The sequence below is a fragment of the Microcaecilia unicolor genome, chromosome 6 (genome assembly GCF_901765095.1).
Source record: "Microcaecilia unicolor chromosome 6, aMicUni1.1, whole genome shotgun sequence".
In the NCBI taxonomy this organism is placed as follows: domain Eukaryota; kingdom Metazoa; phylum Chordata; class Amphibia; order Gymnophiona; family Siphonopidae; genus Microcaecilia; species Microcaecilia unicolor.
Window position 1 is genome coordinate 246,805,881 of NC_044036.1, and position 21,097 is coordinate 246,826,977.

Consider the following 21,097-nt stretch of genomic DNA (forward strand, 5'->3'; position numbering starts at 1 on the left):
TTAAGACGCTTGATCACCCGCTGTACTTCTTTACCCTGAATGGGTGCATTCAACCCCTTCTGCTGGTCTTCCGACAGTGTGGGCAGCCCCACCCCCTCAAAGAATTCCAAACACTTTCTCTCCGAGAATTCCCCTGTTTGGTATAGCTTCGAGTAGTACTCTACAAATTCTTTTTTAATGTCCTGCAACTGGGTTCTAACTTCACCTTCCCTATTCCTTATTTTGGGTATAAACCTTTTTGCCGTTTTCTGTTTTACTAATGATGCTAGCAGTTTACCTGTTTTATTACCCCACCGATGTAGCTTGTATTTATACATTCTAATATTATAAAGTGCCCCTTCCTCCAGCACTTCTTGCACCTCCTTCCTGCTGTCCAGGTATGCCTTCCTATTCTTGTCAGAGGGACACCCAATGAGCGCTCGCCGTGTATCCCGCAATTCCACTGTGAGGGCCCGAATTCTTTCCCCACACTTCTTATTCTGGGAAGCCACGTAGGATATAATCTTCCCCCGTAAAACTGCCTCTGAGGCCTCCCAGAATATTCGCGGAGCCACTTCCTGCGCTTCATTCTCTAAGAGATAATCCATCCAAACCTTCCTCAAGCAGGCCTGGAACTCCTTATTTAGGTACAGTGCCGGATTCATTCGCCAGCGACTTGCCCCCTCACGCCCTCCCCAGCACCAATCCATCCATACTGGTGAGTGGTCCGACACCTCTGGCTCCCCAATTCCTGACTGCTGCACTTTCAAGGCCACCGAGTATGGAACTCAAGTGGTCAAGTCAAGAATGCGTCCCATATGGGTGCGAAAAAAAGGTGAAGTCAGCCTCAGTAAGATGCTGATGGCGCCACACATCCACTAAGTCTAGCTCTTTCATCAGAAGATTTACCCCCTTGTCCTCCTGATCCTTACCCATCTTCCTTGGTGGTTTGCAATCTATTGAAGGATCACTGGGGACATTAAAATCACCTCCTATGATCAGTTGATATTGGTCAAACGTTACCAGTTTTGCTACCAATAGGGTGAAAAACTTGTGGGAGTATATGTTAGGGGCATAAACACTACACAGTCCTACCTTTTTACCCTGCATTTCTCCTGCCACTATGAGGAATCTCCCTTCTGGGTCTTGATACATTCTGTGCAAATCAAAATTAATGTTTTTCTTGAATAATATAGCTACCCCTCTTTGTCTCCCATTATAAGACACAAAAAAGACATCTCCTACCCAGTCCCTTTTTAGTTTTAAGTGCTCCATCCTGCTTAAGTGTGTCTCCTGCAGCATAACTATATCGGCCTTCTGCCTCTTGAGTGCCTGCAATATTTTTATGCGTTTTACTGGGGAGTGCACTCCATCAACATTCAATGTTACAATCTTTAAATTGGCCATTTACTTTCCCACCCAACCATACCACATGCGTGTAACTCATTTATACTGTTCGAGAGCCTCCCAGCTGGGCCCCCAAACCACTCCTCCACATCCTGCGTTATACAGTGTCTACCCTCTCTTGCTTTGAACTGCCAAGCTGCCTTAAACGGTCCCATGCTGTTCAGCTGAAAAATCATGAAACCCCTTACTACAACTTCCCCTGTTCCCTCCCCCTGATCCCCTCCCTCCCCTTTCCCCCCTTCCTTCCCTGTCCCTCCCGAGTTACCCTCCCGCCAATCCCACATCTTGACAGAACACAAACCCTTCCCCCACACCGTTCCAGATCTCAACACACACTCACCCTCCTCACACACCACCTACTCTCCCGGTCTCCTTCCCTCATCTTCCCTCCCTCCCCCCCGGTTCCCAAACATATACAATGTTAAAATACATGTAAAACTAGTACAGAGCAATCTTTAACACAACATATCATTAACTCCTAATACCAAAAGGCTTCCAACAGGGAGTTCCCACCACCTTTCAACTCTTGCAGGTGTGGTTGGTCTTTGCAGCTGTTTAGGAGGCTGGCTTCCATGCTCCGCAGGGGCTGTCATGCGCGCTAGTCATGTCTTCCAGGTCCACGGTTCCAAGCCTCTCTGCGGCCACTAGACTCTTCATTTCCCAACCACAAATTCACGATCTCTCATGCCAGACCTCCGTCTCTAAAGTCATCTCAAAACAAAACTTAATGTCCTGCAGCCATTCTCAACATGCTGCTCCAGAAAACCCCCCACTGAACCCTGCAGTTCTTGTTTCATTTCAAATTGGTCACAAAAGTTTCCAATGCCACTGAGTCCGTAAAAAACAAGGTCTTATTTTCATGCAGCACTTGGACCTTTGCAGGGTACAATAGGGAAAACGGACTCCCTTCTCATACAATCTTTTACATTGGCGGCCCATGATTCTCCGCTGATCAGCTACCAACGCTGAGTAATCCTGGAAGAGCATTATTTTCGCGCCTTCATATTCCAGGCCTGGCTTGCGCCGATGAGCTTGCAGGATGGCCTCCTTGTCCATGTAATTCAGCAGCTTTGCTAGTACTTGTCGCGGCCTGCTATCCGCAGCTCTCTCTGCCCCCACTCTGTGGATTCGCTCAACCTGCGGGGGTTTCCTGCCAAAATCTAGGCCCAGTTGCGCAGGGAGCCACTGTTCCACAAGTTTCCGGAGCTCCAGCGCTTTGACCGTTTCGGGGAGACCCACAATCCGAAGATTGTTACGTCTACTGCGGTTCTCTAGGTCATCCGCCTTCTGCTCCAATTGCTCGCACTTTTGCTCCAACGCCGCTAGTCTGCCGCTTGTTCCCGCAGCTGCATCCTCACACTGTGACACCCGATCTTCGACATGTTGTAATCGGGCGCTTTGGCGCTCCATCGCTTCTCGAATTTGATCTACTGAGGTCTGCAACTTAGCTTTTCTTCCAGGACCACCGAGATCTGCTGCGCCAATTCTCATATCAGCTCCGGCGGTAATGGCCCTGTTATCAGGGTATCTGGAGCCGCCGCCATTTTGATTCGCTCAGCGCAAACACTCTTCTTCCCCCGCGGGGTCTTAGTGGGCATACCCTGCTGGTTTACAGGTCGCGGGAGTTTCAGAGCCTCTCAACGCTTTCCTCTCACTTTCACACTCTTAAGCGCCTCGCCTGGGAACCACTTTGGGGGAGTTTCACGGTGTTTGTCGACGGTTTAAATGCTAGCAGGTCGGAGCCGGTGTTTTGGGCGTCCGCTCAGCTCCACGTCATCACGTGACCCCCTCAACCTGTTCCTTTCAACAGCCAAGCCATAAGCAAGAACGGAGACGGGCCTGGCATTACGATCGGATCCTGACACAATAATACTGCCTCTGTCAATGGAATCGGATCCGCTTCTTCTAGGCGCACCAGATCTCTGGACCACAAACGACGCGGCCAATTTGGGGCTACCAAAATCACGAGACCTGAGTGATGCTCGATGCGCTGAACTACTCGACCGACCAGAGGCCACGGCGGAAAAACATACAGCAACTCCTGAGGCCATGGCAGAAGAAGCGCGTCGATCCCCTCCGCCTGAGGATCTCTTCTTCGACTGAAAAACCGTTGTACTTGAGTGTTGCCTGCCGTCACCATGAAATCCATCACTGGAAGGCCCCATTCCAACACAATTCGAGAGAAAACCGACCGATGCAGAGCCCACTTTCTGGGATGCATAGTATGTCTGCTCAGATAATCTGTTTCCACGTTGTCCACTCGAGCCACATGCCCCGCCGAAAGAGCCTGAAGATGAAGTTCTGCCCAGCGAAACAACTCCGCCGCCTCCTCTGCGACCGCCTGGCTCTTTGTGCCCCCTTTCCAGTAGACATAGGCCGTGGCGTTGTCTCACAGCACTCTGACTGCCTTGCCGAGAAGCAGATCCTGGAAGAACTGAAGGGCCAAGCGAATGGCCCATGTCTCCAACCGATTGATGGACCACTGCACTTCCTCCCGAGACCTGACCGAGACAATGAGCTCCCCAGCCTCCCAAGCTGGCTTCTGTGGTGAGAGCTGTCCATTCCGGGGATTCCAAAGGTATCCCTTTTTCCAGGTTGGACGTGTGGAGCCACCACCGCAGGCTGAGACGGGGAATTCTGGTCAACGGCGTGCACCTCCAAATCCTGCGTTTGAGGAGACCAACGGCTCAGAAGAGCTGACTGCAACTGTCGCATGTACACCCTGGCCCAAGGGACTACCTCTATGGCCGCCGCCATCATTCTCAGTACTTGAAGGTAAGCACGGGCCGTCGGCGTTCTCTCCACAAGAAGCCAATGAATCTGATCCTGCAACTTGACTATCCGAAGTGGCGACAAAAACACCCGGCCCTTTACCGTATCGAAAAGGACCCCCAGATACTCAAGATTGACTGCGGCGGACTGAGATGAGACTTGGCCAGATTCACCACACAACCAAGGGACTCCAAGAAACTCACCACTCGAGCAGTTGCTGTTTCGCTGTCCGTCCTTGACTTGGCCCGAATCAACCAATCGTCGAGATAACGGTGCACTAAAATGCCCTGCTTCCGCAATGCTGCCACTACCATAACCTTGAAAAAGGTGCGGGGAGCTGTCGCAAGGCCGAAAGGCAGCGCACAGAACTGAAAATGCTTCCCTAAGACGGCAAAATGAAGAAAACACTGATGAGTCGCTCGAATGGGAATGTGCAGATAAGCTTCTGTCAAATCCAGCGAAGTGAGGAACTCCTCACTCTGAACTGCCACAATGACCGAATGCAACTTTTCCATTCGAAAGGAGGGAACCTTTAGAGCAGAATTGACCTTTTTGAGATCTAAAATAGGCCGAAAGGATCCCTCCTTTTTTGGCACCACAAAATAACTCGAATAGCAACCTGTTCCTCGCTGCCCAGGGGGGACGAAAACAACAGCTCCCAGATTGACCAAACGAAGCGAGTCCCATACTGCCGCCACCTTGATACGAGAGCGACACGGGGACTACAGAAAGAACTCGGGGAGCGAACATTTGAACTCCAGCGCATTACCGTCTCAAACAACCTCGAGAACCCACTGGTCTGATGTGATCTGGGCCCATCTCTGGTAAAACTGTCTCAGCCGAGCTCCTACTCGCACCAGAGGCTGGGCCCTCACACCTTAATTGGGGGTTGCACCCTGAACTAGAACCCCCAGATGAGAAGTCACGCCCTCCACGATGGCCCTCTCGAAAGGACTGGGTGCTCTGAAAAAAAAAAAAAACGACCTCTAGAAGCCCCACTAGATCTACCCGGTCTATACCGTCAGGCTTCCCGAAAACGTCCCTGCATCGATGCCCCTCTGGTACCCTTTTTGGGACGAAATTCCGGAAGACGAACCGTGGAGGAGCATAATCGAACGGGGCACCCAAGTTGTCTTGAGGTCGTCCTCGCCCCGTAAAGGGGTGGGGCAACCTTTATTATTGAAACAAGATGTGCGTCCATCTTTCTTTTCAATAATACAGTCAGGGACGCCCAAATCATGAAATTTAGGTCGACCTTAGAGATGGTCGTCCTTAGGTCGTTTTTGAGATGGTTGTCCCCGGTTTTCGGCGATAATGGAAACCGAGGACGCCCATCTCAAATACGACCAAATCCAAGCTATTTGGTTGTGGGAGGAGCCAGCATTCATACTGCACTGGTCCCCCTCACGTGCCAGGACACCAACCGGGCACCCTTGGGGGCACTGCACTGGACTTCAGAAATTGCTCCCAGGTGCATATCTCTCTTACCTTTGGTGCTGAGCCCCCCCAAAACCCACTCCCCACAACTGTACACCACTACCATAGCCCTAAGGGGTGAAGGGGGGCACCTACATGTGGGTACAGTAGTTTTTTTTTTTTGTTTTTTTTTTTTGGGGGGGGGGGGGGTTGGAGGGCTCAACATTTACCACTTCAAGTGTAACAGGTAGGGAGGAGGATGCTCCTGGGTCCAGCTGCCTGAAGTGCACTGTACCCACTAAAAAAAACTGCTTCAGGGACCTGCATACTGCCGTGATGGAGCTGGGTATAACATTTGAGGCTGGCATAGAAGCTGGCAAAAATGTTTTTTAAATTTTTTTTTTTTTTGGGTGGGAGGGGGTTGGTGACCACTGGGGGGAGTAAGGGGAGTTCATCCCCGATTCCCTCCGGTGGTCATCTGGTCAGTTCAGGCACTTTTTCGAGGCTTGGTCGTGAAAAAAAATGGACCAAGTAAAGTCGTCCAAATGCTCGTCAGGGACGCCCTTCTTTTTTCCATTATCGACTGAAGACGCCCATCTCTAAATCACGCCCCAGTCCCGCCTTTGGTATGGTGCCGACATGCCCCCTGAATTTTGGTCATCCCTGCGATGGAAAGCAGTTGAGGACGCCCAAAATCGGCTTTCCATTATGCCGATATGGGCGACCCTGAGAGAAGGACGCCCATCTCCCAATTTGTGTCGGAAGATGGGCGTCCTTCTCTTTCGAAAATTTACCTGTTAGCGTCACTAAGACCACGTACCAATTTATCCAAATCTTCGCCAAAGAGCATGGAGCCTTTAAAGGGAAGAGTACACAATTTAGACTTGGATGCCGCATCTGCGACCTAACCTCGCAACCAAAGAGCCCGACACACTGCAACTACCAGGGCCATATTCTTGGCTGACGCTCGCTGGAGAATTGTGGCGTCCAGAAGCTTGAGCAATTGAAGCCCGCTCTGGTAGGTTCCGATGGTTTTCAGTCGGAACGCAGCTTACAGTTCCCCCACAACCCGGAAGCAGATCGATGTCGGCGGAGTTGCAGCAGCAGACGCTGCCAGAACACCTGAGCCTGCATGCTACAGGAGGGAGGACCTGTCATAACATCAACCGCAGTATTGTCATCGGGAGTGGGGGAGCGTGGTGGTGAGTGACCCGGCTTCTCCTCTCAATTTGGGGGCTGCTATTCGGTGAGCTGGAGGATTTCAAAAACCAGCAGTAGTCACTTTGGACACTCTGTGGGAAGCTATTCAGGGATTGAACTCCACCTTAATTCAAGCAACTAATTCCTTTAAAGAAGAAGTTTCTTCCTTAAAACAAACTCATGACTCCTTAACTGGTAGAATGCAAGTAAGTGAAGAAAAAATTGAGCAAATAAGTGGTGAAATCAAGAACTTACAGAGCTGGACAGGAACGGTGATCAAAGACAGGGATATTCTGGTTCTAAAGGAAACTAGAATATCTTGACAACCAAGGAAGAAGGAACAACTTAAGACTTCTTAATTTTCCTAAAGCACCTTTGGTACCTGTAATTGATATGTTGAAAAAATATCTTGGAGAAGTTTTATTAGTTCCAATGGAGGGTTTTCCTCCTATTGTTAGGGCTCAGTATATTACAGGAATTAAGTCTCGGTCCTTGGAACCTCGAGCTGAACTTAATATCACTGAATTCCTGGAAAGTTCATTAGATGTTATACAGCGTACTACTTTATTAGTATCATTTGCATTCGAATCAGATAGGCATACTGTTTTTCGATTGTATTTTAGACATACGAGTGATAAATTTCTAGGGGACAGGATTCAAATATTTCCTGACTTAAATAAAGACACACAGAAAAGAAGACGAGAATTCATGGCTTTAAAACCTAGAATTCTCTCTTTAGGTGGTACTTATGTATTAAAATATCCTTGTAGGTGTCTTGTATCTATAAATAATGCAAGTTACTTATTCCTTGACCCGAAGAAAATGTTGGAATATATTTTATCTAAGGAAAAGGGTGATTTGCCAACCTGAATTCTTGCACAGATACATGCTGTTAATTCCATTAGCGAGCAGATTTTTGTTCTCTTCTCTGAATTGATTATATTATTTCTTTTTTCTATCATCTTGTCTCCAACAAATGTGGTCAGTGTTTCAAAAGTTTAAATACCTTCCTACGTGGGAATTACGTTTTTGCCGTGTATGATTTTCTAATTTCTTGCATTTGTAAATTATGAATGTACTAGTATAAAAGGCCTGTTTCTGACACAATTGAAACGGCGTTAGCAAGGTTTTCCTCGGTGTGTGTATGTTTGAGAGAGAGAGAGTGTGTGTGAGAGTGACTGTGTGAGCGAGAGTGAATGTGCGAGTGTGTGTGTGACAGAGAGAGAGTGAGTGTGGGTGTGAGTGTGTGTGAGACAGTGTGAGAGTATGTGTGAGATACACAGACTGTGAGATCAAGAGAGTGTTTGAGAGTGATTGTGTGACAGAGTGAATGTGATATAGTGTGAGACATTGAGTGTGTGAGACAGTGTGCGAGAGTGAGAGAGAGGAAGACAGTGACTGTGTGTGACACAGATACCTCCCCCTCTCCTCTCTGGTCTCAGGACCCCCCTCCCCAGTCTCAGGACCCCCCTCCCCCTCCCCCCCCCCCACACACACGGAGTCAGCTTCAGAACATTGGAGGTGCAAATTTCATACCAAGTGAAATCAACTTGAATACGTTGGCTCTATGGATGCCGGAATGCGGAGTGCCCCAAGGATCTCAACTCTCCATGACCCTCTTCAACCTAATGATGACACCCCTGGCCAAGATATTATCCAATCAAGGCCTCAATCTGTATATATATGCAGATGATGTGACGATCTACATTCCGTTCAAATACAATCTAATGGAAATTATGGACGACATCAACCAAAGCTTCCAAATTATGCACTCATGGGCTAATGCTTTTCAATTAAAACTTAACGCTGAAACTTATCTCTTTAACAAGGCTTACCATAATAATGCAAATAACAAAGTTAATACTATCAGTATAGTTCCTTAGTAGTAGTTCCATAGTAGTCTTAGTCCTTTAAAAACACGAGCCAGTGTTGTTAAAGTTGCTGTTGAATTTACTTTCAATTGTTTATCATTGTTCTTGGCTTGTTATTGATAATGATGGTAAACTTGTTTTGTTTTGTTTTCTTTCTTCTGTTAATTTTTTTGGTTTTGCAGCTGGCAAGGAGTGATAATAGAACCTGAGACGAATAAAGAGCCTCCGTCCACTAAAGTAGTGGAACCATATAAACCTGCACCAGTGGGCATAAACAGGCAGAAAGAACCAGGTACTGCAGTAGGCGTTTTATATTAAAAACATGCCCGTTTCTGGAGCAAATGAAACGGGTGCTAGCAAGGTTTTCCTCCCGACTCCCCCCCCCCCCTCCCTACCCACCCCTTCGGCGTTGTGAAGCCACTGACCGCCATTGCTCCGCACCTCGTCAACGCACGCCACTGTCATCTCCTGAGTCGTGAAGCCACTGATGCCATTGCTCTGCCCTCACTCTGTGACGCCATTGCTCCACCCTTGACGTCATCACGTTTGACGCGAGGGCGGGGCCCAGAGACAGTGATTTCGGTGGCTTCACCACCATGAACCCTTCGAGCCCGAAGGAAGTGACACTGATGTCAGTGTCCTCAGAACGTTGAGGGTGAGTTTTATTATATAGGATATAGTACTAATGAAGCAGAAAGAAAGCTGTGTTGTATACAGTCTTGTACATGTTCAGCAGTGACCAGTAATTGCTCTGTAGGCACAACTGGAATTTAGAGATTTTGACTACTTATAAGAAATTTTCCTCTTGCCAGAATACCAAAGATTCCTGTTGTAAATATCAGCTTGCCTTGAGGCCTTTAGTCTGTCATTTCCTTCAGAGTTTTAAGCTAATAAGTCTAGCTTACTGTTTCCATGAAATGCTCTTTTTTCTCTCCGTAAATAATATTGCTACGTTCATGTGATTGTGCTGTGTTCCAAAGATCAGATTTGCTATGTGTCTGCAGATTCACTGATTTTATTTTTTTCTTTTTGATGTGCCCTTCATATCTTGCCAAAAGTTTTCCTTTTGACCTTAATAGAATATGAAATACATACAATTAAATACAAGTTCCTCAAGGAACAGGAAAGACACTAATTTTCTGCACAGGTGAACTTTCTTATCATCCATGCCAGGCCAGTTCAAATGAGTGGTCCAGCAACTAAAAGTGGAGGCGTGGCCTAGTGGTTATAGCACCGGTCTTGGCATCCAGATGTTCAAATCTCACTGCTGCTGCTTGTAATCTTGGCCAAGTCACTTAACCCTCCATTGCCTCAGGTATCAGCTTAAATGAGACCTCCTGGGACAGGGAAATACCCAGTGTACCTGAATGTAACTCACCTTGAGCCACTACTTAAAAAGGTATGAGCAAAATTTAAATAAATAAATAAATAAATAAGTAGACCACTATCATGAAATCTGTAGGCCCAGATCCCAGACTGATTTCCCTCCACTCCTTTGGGAACAGAGTACAGGGCTAGAGTTGGCAAACACTGGTTCAAAGAGCCCAGTGTTTCTAAATCTGGTGGTTCCCTCACTCCAATTTTTGTGGAGTTTTGTGGCTGCAGTGCCTACTGTCTTCTTCTAATCTTGGGAGGGGGCCAAGGTGAATTTCTTGAGTGCTGGTTGATTCAAGTTTTTGGAAGAGGAAGAAAAAAAAAGTCTTCAGTGCAGTCTCTTCCCAGCCTGCCTCCTGATCTATTATAGTGCTGTGTCGATTGGGGGTTTGGTCAGGGGGTCTAAAGAGATCACACTCTCCTTTTTTTCCCTGCATTTCTTTCCAGAGGTCTAGGAAAAAGGGGAAGTAACACACTGTAGGTAACTCATGGCAGATTGGCGTGTGAGCCAGGGTATTTTACCCAAGGGGAGAGGAGGGAAGTCCAGCTCTGAAGGACTGTTGCCTGCCTTCAACTCAGGCTATGCTGCACTGGGATATGGTACTGCAATCTTCCTGAGAGTGGCCTACTCATGTCTAGTGCACTCAAGGAAAGAAAATTAAGATAAGTCCAAATTTCTCCTTTGGAGCATTTCGAGTAGCTAGAGAATGACTCGGGGACAAAGTTTGTACACGTCCCCACGAGCTTTATTGGATTCCATGTGCACAAACCTGGAACAGTTATGATTTTATATTTAAATCATTTTATTAAAGTATAAAAAGAAACAATGTTCTGTACAGGTATTGTTTTATAAATCACAATACAGAACAAAGATCAACAAAATCCCTGTCACTCCTCACAAGTATCCCCTCCACTACTGGGAAAGCTGAACAAGCCAGATTACTACAGAATGCTGCATAGAAAATTCATGATAACTGAATACCTTAGTCACACACACACACATGGAACACAAATGCCAAATACATAATAGCTGACCAAACATGATAATTTATTTGTTACATTTGTACCCTACATTTTCCCACATATTTGCAGGCTCAGTGTAGCTTACATAGTACCGTAAAGGCATTTGCCAGTCTGTGGATAACAAATACAAGATTATGTTGTGGTCGATTGAGGTAGGTGTGTGTCAGGCACCATGGGGGTCGAGGGGAATGAAGATTGTATACTGTCCAGTATGATCATTGGTTATGCTGTGTTGCTGGGTGTGGGGATTTACATTGGATCGGTAGGGTAAGCCTTTTTGAAGAGGTTGGTTTTTAGTGATTTTCTGAAGTTTAGATGGTCATGGATTATTTTCACAGTTTTTGGGAGTCCATTCCATAGTTGTGCGCTTATGTAGGAAAAGCTGGATGCATAAGTTGTTTTGTATTTAAGTCCTTTTCAATTTGGGTAGTGTAAGTTTAGGTATGATCGTGATGATCCAATTCTGTTTCTGGTCTGATCTATGATGTCTGTCAAGTATCCTGGGACTACACCGTAGATAATTTTGTGGACCAAGATGCAGATTTTGAAGATGATCCGTTCTTTGATTGGGAGCCAGTGCAGCTTTTCTCAGAGGGGTTTAGCACTTTCGAAGTGTGTTTTTCCAAATATCACCCTGGCAGCCGTGTTTTGGGCGGTCTGGATTTTTTTTTTGCGAGTTGCTCTTTACATCCCGCATAGATTCCGTTGCAGTAGTCTGCATGGCTTAGGACCATTGATTGTATTAGGTTTTGAAAAATTTCCCTCGGGAAGAAAGGTTTTATTCTTTTAAGTTTCCACATTGAGTAGAACATTTTCTTTATTATGGAGTTTACTTGGCTCTCAAGGGTAAGGTTGCGGTCGATTATGATGCCGAGTATTTTTAGGCTGTCTGAGGTAGGGAGGCTGTGTTCTGGGTTGATTATGGTTGTGGGTTTTTACTTGTTATGTTGAGAAGAGAGGATGAGGCAGTGTGTTTTTTCAGTGTTCAGTTTCAGGTGGAATGAATTTGCCCAGGAGTCCATGATGTTCAGGCCGTCATTAATTTCATTGGTTATTTCTGTCAAGTCATGACTGAAGGGGATATAGATTGTGACGTCATCTGCATAGATGAATTGGTTGAGGCCTCGGTTGGATAGGGACTTTGCCAGTGGGATCATCATCATGTTGAAGAGTATTGGTGATAGTGGTGATCCTTGAGGGTACTCCACAGGTAGCTTTTCACAGTGGTGATATGTTTGAGTTTGATTTTACTTGGTAAGTTCTGGTGGTTAGAAAACCCTTTATCCAGTTAAGCACATTTCCATCAATCCCGAAGTGGCCAAGGAGTCTTAGTAGTATATTGTGGTTTACAATGTCGAATGCGCTTGACATGTTAAATTGGAGGAGAAGTATACTTTTGCCTGTGGCTATTTCTTGCTTGAATTTGGCCAGGAGAGTGACTAGGACAGTTTCAGTACTATAATGGGGGCGGAATCCTGACTGTGAGTCGTGTAATATTGAGAACTTGTCCATGTATTCCATAAACTGTTTGGTCACCAAGCTCTACATCAGTTTGACTACTAGTGGGATGGACGCAACTGGGCGGTAATTAGTTAGATCGTTTGTGTTTTTCTTGGTGTCTTTTGGAATTGGGGTGAGTAGGATGTTACCATATTCCTGGGGGAAGAGGCCTTGTTGTAGCATGAAGTTTAGGTGGGATGTGAGGTCTGCTATGAAGCGATTGGGGGCGGATTTGTGTAGATGACTGGGACATATATCCAGTTTGCAGTGGGTGTTGGCAAACCTATGATTCGCTTTTGTAACTGATTCAGGGTGAGGAGGGTAAATGTTGACCAGCTGCGGTGAGCTGGGCATCCACCAGGGATTAGGTCCAGGTCGTTGAAGAATTTTTCTGTCGGTTTTGTGCTGAGGAAGTGTGCTGCATAATTTTATTATTTTTTTGTTAAAGTAATTAGCAAGTTTGTCTGGGGGTGGGATGTCTGTGTTGGTTGTGGTGATAGGGGTGGTGTCTAATAAATTATTTACGAGTTGAAATAATTTCTTCAGATCTTTGTAATCCGGTCCTATTTTAGTTTTGTAGTAGGACCTTTTGGTATGTCTTATTGCATATTTGTATTTTCTGTGTATTTGTTTCCATGCATTGAGTGTATGTTCATCTTTTGTTTTTTTTTGTTCCCAAGCTCGTTCAAGTTGTGTGTACAGGTGTATAGTTTAATCCCTTCTTCCTTGTCATCAAGCAGATGAAGCCATTACGTATGGGTTGTGTCCATCAACCAGCAGGGGGAGATAGAGAGCACTCAACTTTTCTCAGTGCCTCATGGCCAGCTAGCTCCACTGCCTCTTCAGTATTCTCTATCTCTCCAAGCAGGGTGGCTGCAGCTTCTTCGAGCTCCATCAAAAATCTGCCTGGGGGTGGCTCCTGGCTTTCCAGTTGTTAGCCGGGGTGTTAGAGGCTATAGCAGCTTCACTTTGAAGGCACATAGGTCAGCCCTTTCCCTGCCTTACCCATGCCCCCGTGGATGTGGATATATTAGCTTGCTTTTCCCTGTCCTTTCCCACTCAGTGGATGCAGGCACATTGGTTCGCCTTTCCCTGCCTTTCCCATTTATCTGAGCCTCCGGAGTGTTTTTATTTACCTCTTTTGCCTCTGCTTTCCTCACAGCGTTAAAAAAAAATAAAAGAAAAGAGGTTTTTTTCTTGAGATTCTTCTGCAAGACCGGAGCTGTGATACTCGGTCTAGTGAGGTAAGAGTGTTTTCTGACTCCTCCGGGGTGGGCCCGCGATCGGGACGTGTTTGGCGCGAACCGCCATTTTTTAATTTTACCGCCGTCTTCGGCGATGGCTGCAGAGACTGTAAAGCGCTGTTCTAAATGTGGCAAGCGCAAATCAGCAGCGGGGCTCTGTAATTCGTGCTGTACACACGGTAGAGCCGGCCCGAGCATGGCAAGTGGCGATCTTTCTCGCTCTGAACTGGCAGCGGACGCCATTTTGGATTTTCCACATGGCGCGGCCTCCGTTGCGGCGGAGAGCCCTGAATTCCGGGGGGGGGGGGGGGTCCTCTGAGTGAGGCTAATAATAGAGCTGATAGCCCTGGGCAGGATCCGGGCGGTCAGGGAGCGGTTTATGATATGGTCAGAGCTTCGGCTAAGCAAATGGCTGTAGCAGTGGCTCGCCGCTCTCTTTGGCTAGACATTGGGCAGCGGACATGGTCTCTAAGCAAAGGTTGGTGAAGTTACCCTTTCAAGGCCTTCTCCTGTTTGGTGAGGAGCTGGAAAACATTGTTAAAGGGCTGGGGGATTCCAAACATCAGCGCTTGCCCGAAGATAGGCCGAACCCTTCCTCTAAGGGTCAGGCGGTCCGCTCCTCTTACAGACCTCGCTTCCGTGAAGCTAGAAGGTACCGCCCGGGGCGTGCTGCTGGGTTCACTTCGCGTGCCCGCTTTCAGCAGAGAAACTCCTTTCGCTCGGACAAACGTTCCGCAGCTGCCGGTTCAAGGCCTGGAGTTCAGGGGCAACCCTCTCAATGATGGTGTGCCGGCCCCCTCCTTGTTTCCTGTCATCGGAGGAAGACCTTCCCTCTTTTTCGAGGAGTGGGCCAAAATCTCCGCAGATCAGTGGGTCTTGGACCTGATCAGAGACGGATACCGAATAGAATTCGATGCCCCAGTGAGAGACGTGTTTGTGGAGTCCCGATGCGGTTCTGCCGCCAAACGGGCAGCGGTAGAGGAGACTCTGCACAGTCTGTGCCAGATAGGGGCTGTGACCCCGGTGCCTTCCGCCGAACAAGGTCTAGGCCGCTACTCCATTTACTTTGTGGTGCCACGAAAAGGCGGGTCTTTTCGCCCGATCCTGGACTTAAAAGAGCTAAACAAGTCCTTAAGAGTGCGGCATTTTCACATGGAAACCCTGCGCTCCGTCACTGCGGCAGTACAGCCAGGAGAGTTTCTCACGTCTCTGGACCTGAAAGAAGTTTACTTGCACATACCAGTTTGGCCCCCGCACCAGAAGTTTCTGCGGTTTGCGGTGTTGGGAAAATATTTCCAGTTTCGGGCCTTGCCTTTTGGCCTCGCAACAGCTCCCAGAACCTTCTCCAAGGTAATGGTGGTAGTAGCTGCCTTTCTCAGGCGAGAGGGTATCCGGGTTCACCCGTACCTAGACGACTGGCTCATCAGAGCAGACTCAGAAAAAGAGAGTCATCTAGCTACAGCCAGAGTGGTTTCAGTCCTTCAATCTCTGGGCTGGGTCGTCAATATGGCCAAAAGTTACCTGACCCCCTCGCAATCTCTAGAATATTTGGGGGCCAGGTTTGGACAGCCTCGGGCTATGTGTTTCTTCCCGAACAAAGGCGGTGCAAGCTTCAGAATCAGGTCCGTCTGCTCCTGAGGATGCCCCGCCCGCGAGCTTGGGACATTGTCCAGCTGTTGGGATCGATGACGGCCACCTTGGAAGTGGTGCCATGGGCGAGAGCGCACCTGAGACCTCTACAGTATTCTCTACTTCAACGATGGTCTTCAGTATCTCAGGATTATCAGTGCAGACTTTCTTGGCTCCCTGTGGCCCGCCTCAGTATGGAGTGGTGGCTCTCGGACAGCATGTTGCGGCGGGGAATGCCGGTGGCGCTCCCCGATTGGTGCCTAGTGGTGACAGATTCCAGCCTGAAGGGCTGGGGTGCACATTGCCAGGGGAAGCATGCCCAGGGTCTGTGGATGCCCGACGAGTCAGAGTGGTCTATCAACCGCCTGGAGTTGAAAGCGGTGTTTCAGGCTCTTCTGGCCTTTCAAGTGACCCTGGAAGGATTGACTGTCCGAGTGATGTCGGACAACACGACAGCAGTGGCCTACATATATCGACAAGGCGGCACTCAGTGCAGAGTTCTAGCCGCGCAGGCCGAACAAATTTGCCACTGGGCCGAGCTGCATCTACACTCCCTGTCAGCAGCTCACATTGCAGGTCAGAGCAACGTGCAAGCCGACTATCTTAAGCAGGCATCAGATCGATCCAGCAGAGTGGGAACTAGCAGACGATGTATTCCTGCAGATATGTGCCAAATGGGGCAAGCCAGTGATGGATCTTATGGCGACCAGTTCCAATGCCAAAGTCCCGTGCTTCTTCAGCAGACGGAGGGATCCTCGCTCTGCTGGGTTGGAGGCTTTGGCTCAACCCTGGCCCCTGGGCTTGCTGTATGTCTTCCCTCCGTGGCCCTTGATAGGGCGAGTGCTCCTGCGGATTCGGCTGCATCCAGGAGAAGTGGTGCTCATCGCCCCGGATTGGCCCAGGAGGCCTTGGTATGTGGACCTCCGACAGATGCTGTTGGAGGCTCCCTTTCCGTTACCTCTGGTTCCGCACCTGTTGTCACAAGGTCCGGTGGCCATGGAGGACGCCTGCCACTTTGGTCTTATGGCATGGCGATTGAGAGGGCGCAATTGAGAGATAAAGGCTACTCTAATAAGGTAATTTCCACTCTCCTGCAGGCCCGTAAGTGCTCCACTTCCGTGGCTTATGCCAGGATTTGGCGCCAGTTTGAAGTCTGGTGTGTTTCAAGAGCGCTTTCTCCGTTGCGGGCTCCTGTCTCGCCGATTCTGGACTTTTTGCAGGATGGTGTACACAAAGGCTTGGCCTATAATTCCCTGCGGGTGCAAGTGGTATCATTGGCCTCCCTGCATGGCAAGGTTGAAGGCGTGTCCTTAGCTGCTCATCCAGATGTGGCACGGTTTCTTAGAGGGGTGCTTCGGCTCCGTCCTCCCGTGCGGGCACCTCGTCCAGCTTGGAACCTGGGGTTAGTATTGAAGGCCCTTCAGGGGGCTCCCTTTGAACCGCTTCGGCGTGCTTCAGAGAAAGATGTGACACTGAAGGCCGTCTTTTTAGTGGCCATTACCTCGGCGAGACGGGTGTCAGAGCTCCAGGGGCTGTCCTGTAGAGACCCTTTTCTGCAATTCTCAGAGTCAGGGGTCACGGTTCGGACTGTGCCTTCCTTCATGCCTAAGGTGGTTTCAGCGTTTCACCTAAACCAGCCTGTTTTTCTTCCCTCCTTTGTTGAGGAGGAGTTTCCAGGTTCATTTGGGCAGTTGCACCTTTTGGATGTGCGCAGGACTCTGTTGCAGTATCTGCGAATTACAAATTCTTTCAGGACCTCTGATCATCTTTTTGTGCTGTTTGCAGGTCCTCGCAGAGGGTCTTTAGCGTCTAAAGCCACTATTGCCCGTTGGCTCAAAGAAGCTATCTTTTCAGCATATCTGCTGTCTGGCCGGTCTCCGCCTGAAGCCTTTAAGGTACATTCCACAAGAGCGATTTCCTCTTCCTGGGCGGAAACTGGAGCACTATCTCTTCATGAGATTTGCAGTGCTGCAACATGGGCTTCTAAGCTCTCTTTCGCCCGACATTACAGGCTGGATGTGGCTGCCAGGAGGGATGCGCGTTTTGGAACACAGGTGCTAGCGCGTGGTGTGGCTTGTTCCCACCCTATTTAGGGATTGCTTTGTTACATCCCATACGTAATGGCTTCATCTGCTTGATGACAAGGAAGGGAAAATTAGGTTCTTACCATGATAATTTTCTTTCCTTTAGTCATAGCAGATGAAGCCATGAGCCCTCCCTGTATGATTGTCTGTATTGCAGTGATTCTGATTTTAGGTGCTGTTCTTGTTTCCTGAAGTTATATTCCTTCCTTGGGGAGTCGGAAAATAGTCTTCAGGATTCTTGTTACAGTTATAGGAGGATGATTTCATTACCTCCGGTTCATGTTTTGGGAGGATGTTTATTCCCTCCAGGAGGATGCAAGTATTCCCTCCGTTTATACAAAGTGGAGGACGAGTTTATTCCCTCCAGGAGGATGAGTTCATTCCCTGCTTTGTTGAGTTCATGCCCTTGTTAAGGGGCCATCGTTCGCTGTGAGGAAAGTTCATGTTATTCCCATTGCGGTTTGCCATACTGCTTTGGAAGCTTCAAATACTGAAGAGGCAGTGGAGCTTTGCTGGCCATGAGGCACTGAGAAAAGTTGAGTGCTCTCTATCTCCCCATCTCCCCCTGCTGGTTGATGGACACAACCCATACGTAATGGCTTCATCTGCTATGACTAAAGTAAAGAAAATTATCATGGTAAGAACCTAATTTTCCCTTCCGCCAGTTTAGGGATAGGTTCAATTTGTAGTGGTCAGTCCAAGTAGTTTCTGTCCATTTGATGTCCATTTGTGGACAGTTTGTGTGATAAGAGGTCTAATGTGTGTCCCTTGATGTTGGGTAGCTTGCATGTGAGGCCATTTGAGATCCCAGGACTGTAGGAAGTCTTTGCATTCACGTGCATTGGTGGAGTTGGGGTCTTCTAGGTGAAGGTTTATGTCACTTAGTATTAATGTATTGGAGTTGTTTACACAGGTGTTTGAGATGAAGTCTGTGAAAATAGGCTGGCTTTCATTCCAGTTACTGGGCGGTCTGTAAAACAGGACGCAGTTCAGATGATCAATCAGGGATTTGTTATGGATTCTGAATGATGCAATTTCTAGTTGGGGTGTTATGGATTCGGCAGTGGTTTTGGTGGTGAATTGGGTTCGGTAGATTATTGCTATTTCTCCTCCTCTCTTTTTCATTCTGGTGATTTTGTAACCTGGAGGGCATAGTTCAAGGATTATGGGGTCCTTTTGATTATGGATCCATGTTTCGTTGATGAATATAAGATCGAGGTTTTCTGAGCTGATCCAGTCTGATATTGTTGTTTTGCTAACTACGGACCTAGCGTTAATGTAGCCCACTTGGATATTTTGGTAAGGGGCTGCTAGGTTTGATGATGTGTGGATTTTTATTAGTTGTCGTTCCTTAGGTGGTGTGTGTTGTGATTTTTCCTTTCGTTTTGTTGCTGTTGTCCGTGTTTAGATAGTCTTCGTTTAGTTTGATGGGTGTCAGTTTGGTGAAGTGTGGAGTATTTGATCAACCTTTGGTGATTTTGTAGGATGGGTATGATATTATTTTCTGTAAGTGGGATGGCTAGTGTTAAGTGGATTAGTGAGAGGGAGTAGATTGTTAGGAGTATTTTGATTGTATTCATTTTGGTGTCAGTTTGGGATGGGTAGGTTACTGAGATCAGATGCTTGGGGGTGATGTCCTGGGCGCAGAGCTCTGTTGCTCTGGACGCCATTCTGGTGGTCGGAGGCAGAGAGGTTCCGTTAGCAAGGGCATTGTGCTATTAGTTGGGGTAGAATTGTAAGCTTGGTTGTCTTGCATGTGGCGATCGTTGGGCTGGGATCGGCCGTGTTGGGGAGGATGTCGGCGGAGTGGTCAGCTGGATAACTTTGTGTCATCTGCGAATTTAATTACCTCACTAGTTACTCCCATCTCAAGGTCATTTATAAATATGTTAAAAAGCAGCGGTCCCAGCACAGACCCCTGAGGGACCCCACTAACTACCCTTCTCCATCGAGAATACGGACCATTCAATCCTTCTCTCTGCTTCCTGTCTTTTAACCAGCTCTTAATCCATAATAATAATCCACTGCCTCCAATCCCATGACTCTCCAGTTTCCTTTGGAGTCTTTCATGAGGCACTTTGTCAAACGCCTTCTGAAAATCTAGATATACAATATCCACCGGCTCCCCTTTGTCCACATGCTTGTTCACCCCCTCGAAAAAATGCAGTAGATTTGTGAGGCAAGACTTCCCTTCACTAAATCCGTGCTGACTTTGTCTCAGCAGCCCATGCTTTTGTACGTGCTCCGTAATTTTATTCTTAATAATAGCCTCCACCATTTTTCCTGGCACCGACGTCAGACTCACCGGTCTATAATTTCCTGGATCTCCATATAACCCCTCCCATGTCTGGCATTGCCCTTCTGTGTCTATTCCCCTCCCTTCCCCCCCTGCAGGTCCAGCAACTCTGTTCTTTCCCTCCAGCAGCCCTCCCTCTCACGGGTCCAGTGCCTCTCTCCCTTCCCCCTGCCCCCCCCCCCCCCCTCATGGGTCCAGCGCCTCCCTGCCCCCCGGCCTCCCCATGGGTCCAGCACATCTCTCTCCCTTCCCTCCAGCCCCCTACTAGAGGCCCAGCGCCTCTCTCCCTTTCCAGCCCTCCCCCCCCCCAATGGGTCCAGTGCCTCTCTCTCTCCCCAGCCCCTCCCCATGGGTCCATCGCCTCTCTCTCCTTTTCCTCCAATCCCTCCCTCCCCCTAATGGTTCAGCGCCTCTCTCTCCCTTCTATCTAGCCAACCCTCCTTCCCCCCACCTATGGTCCAGTGCCTTCCTCCTTTCTCTCCAGCCCCTCCCTTTGGGTCCAGCAGCCCCCTCCCTCATTTCCAGCGCTCCCCCTCCCCCTCTAGGTCCAGCAGCTCCCCAGCTGCATTTCCAGTGTCCCCTCTCTCTGCGGGTCCAGCAGTCCCCTCCCACACTTCCAGTGCTCCTGCTCCCTCTCCCTCACCACCCCTTCCGTGGGTCCACCACTTTTGTCTTCCTCCTCCCCCCTCCCTTTCCCACCGTGGCAGCTCTCTTATGCTGCAGCCACCTGAGCCAACAGCGATCTCCACAGGCCTGCTCCGGGGCCTTCTCTCTGTTGAATCCTGCCTTCTGATGCAACTTCCTGTTTTCGCTAAACAGGAAGTTGCATCAGAAGGCAAGACCTGGCAGAGAGAAGGTCCTGGAGCAGGCCTGTAGGGTTCCTTTGTCGGCTCAGCTGGCTGCTGCATAAGGTAGAACTACTGCGGGAGGGAGGGAAGAATACAGGCATGGAGATGCTGGAGTGGAAACTGTTCTTTTTTTTTTTTTTTAAACCACTGGAGCAAAGATTTTTACCGTTCCTGCGGGGTGGTAAAACGTTTTGCTCCCACACCCGTGGTAAACGGGCAAAATATTTTTCCTTTTACTGCAGCCCATGCCATTCTCTAGCACAAGGAGCCTTCAAGAGTGGGGGCGTCACAACTATATTTTATTAATCAGACCTGATAAAGTCCATATTTCGGCGAAACCGCCTGTGTCGGGGTCTAATGGTAATATCTGAATCCAAAGGTAGCAATCATCCAGTAGAAAGATGCAATCTTGAGAAAGACAATTCAAGCGAAACGCCAGTGAACAGCACAGGGA

General features: G+C 48.3%; 1 protein-coding gene across 1 annotated transcript in view; it reads left to right on the forward strand.

Annotated features, from left to right (window-relative positions):
- Positions 1-21,097, forward strand: part of MAN1B1 (mannosidase alpha class 1B member 1) — a 262,777-nt gene that overhangs the window by 109,804 nt on the left and 131,876 nt on the right. Inside the window, exon 5 of the mRNA XM_030207057.1 lies at positions 8,828-8,937. Within this exon, the coding sequence (XP_030062917.1) occupies positions 8,828-8,937 (110 nt within the window). The remainder of the gene's footprint in view (positions 1-8,827; positions 8,938-21,097) is intronic.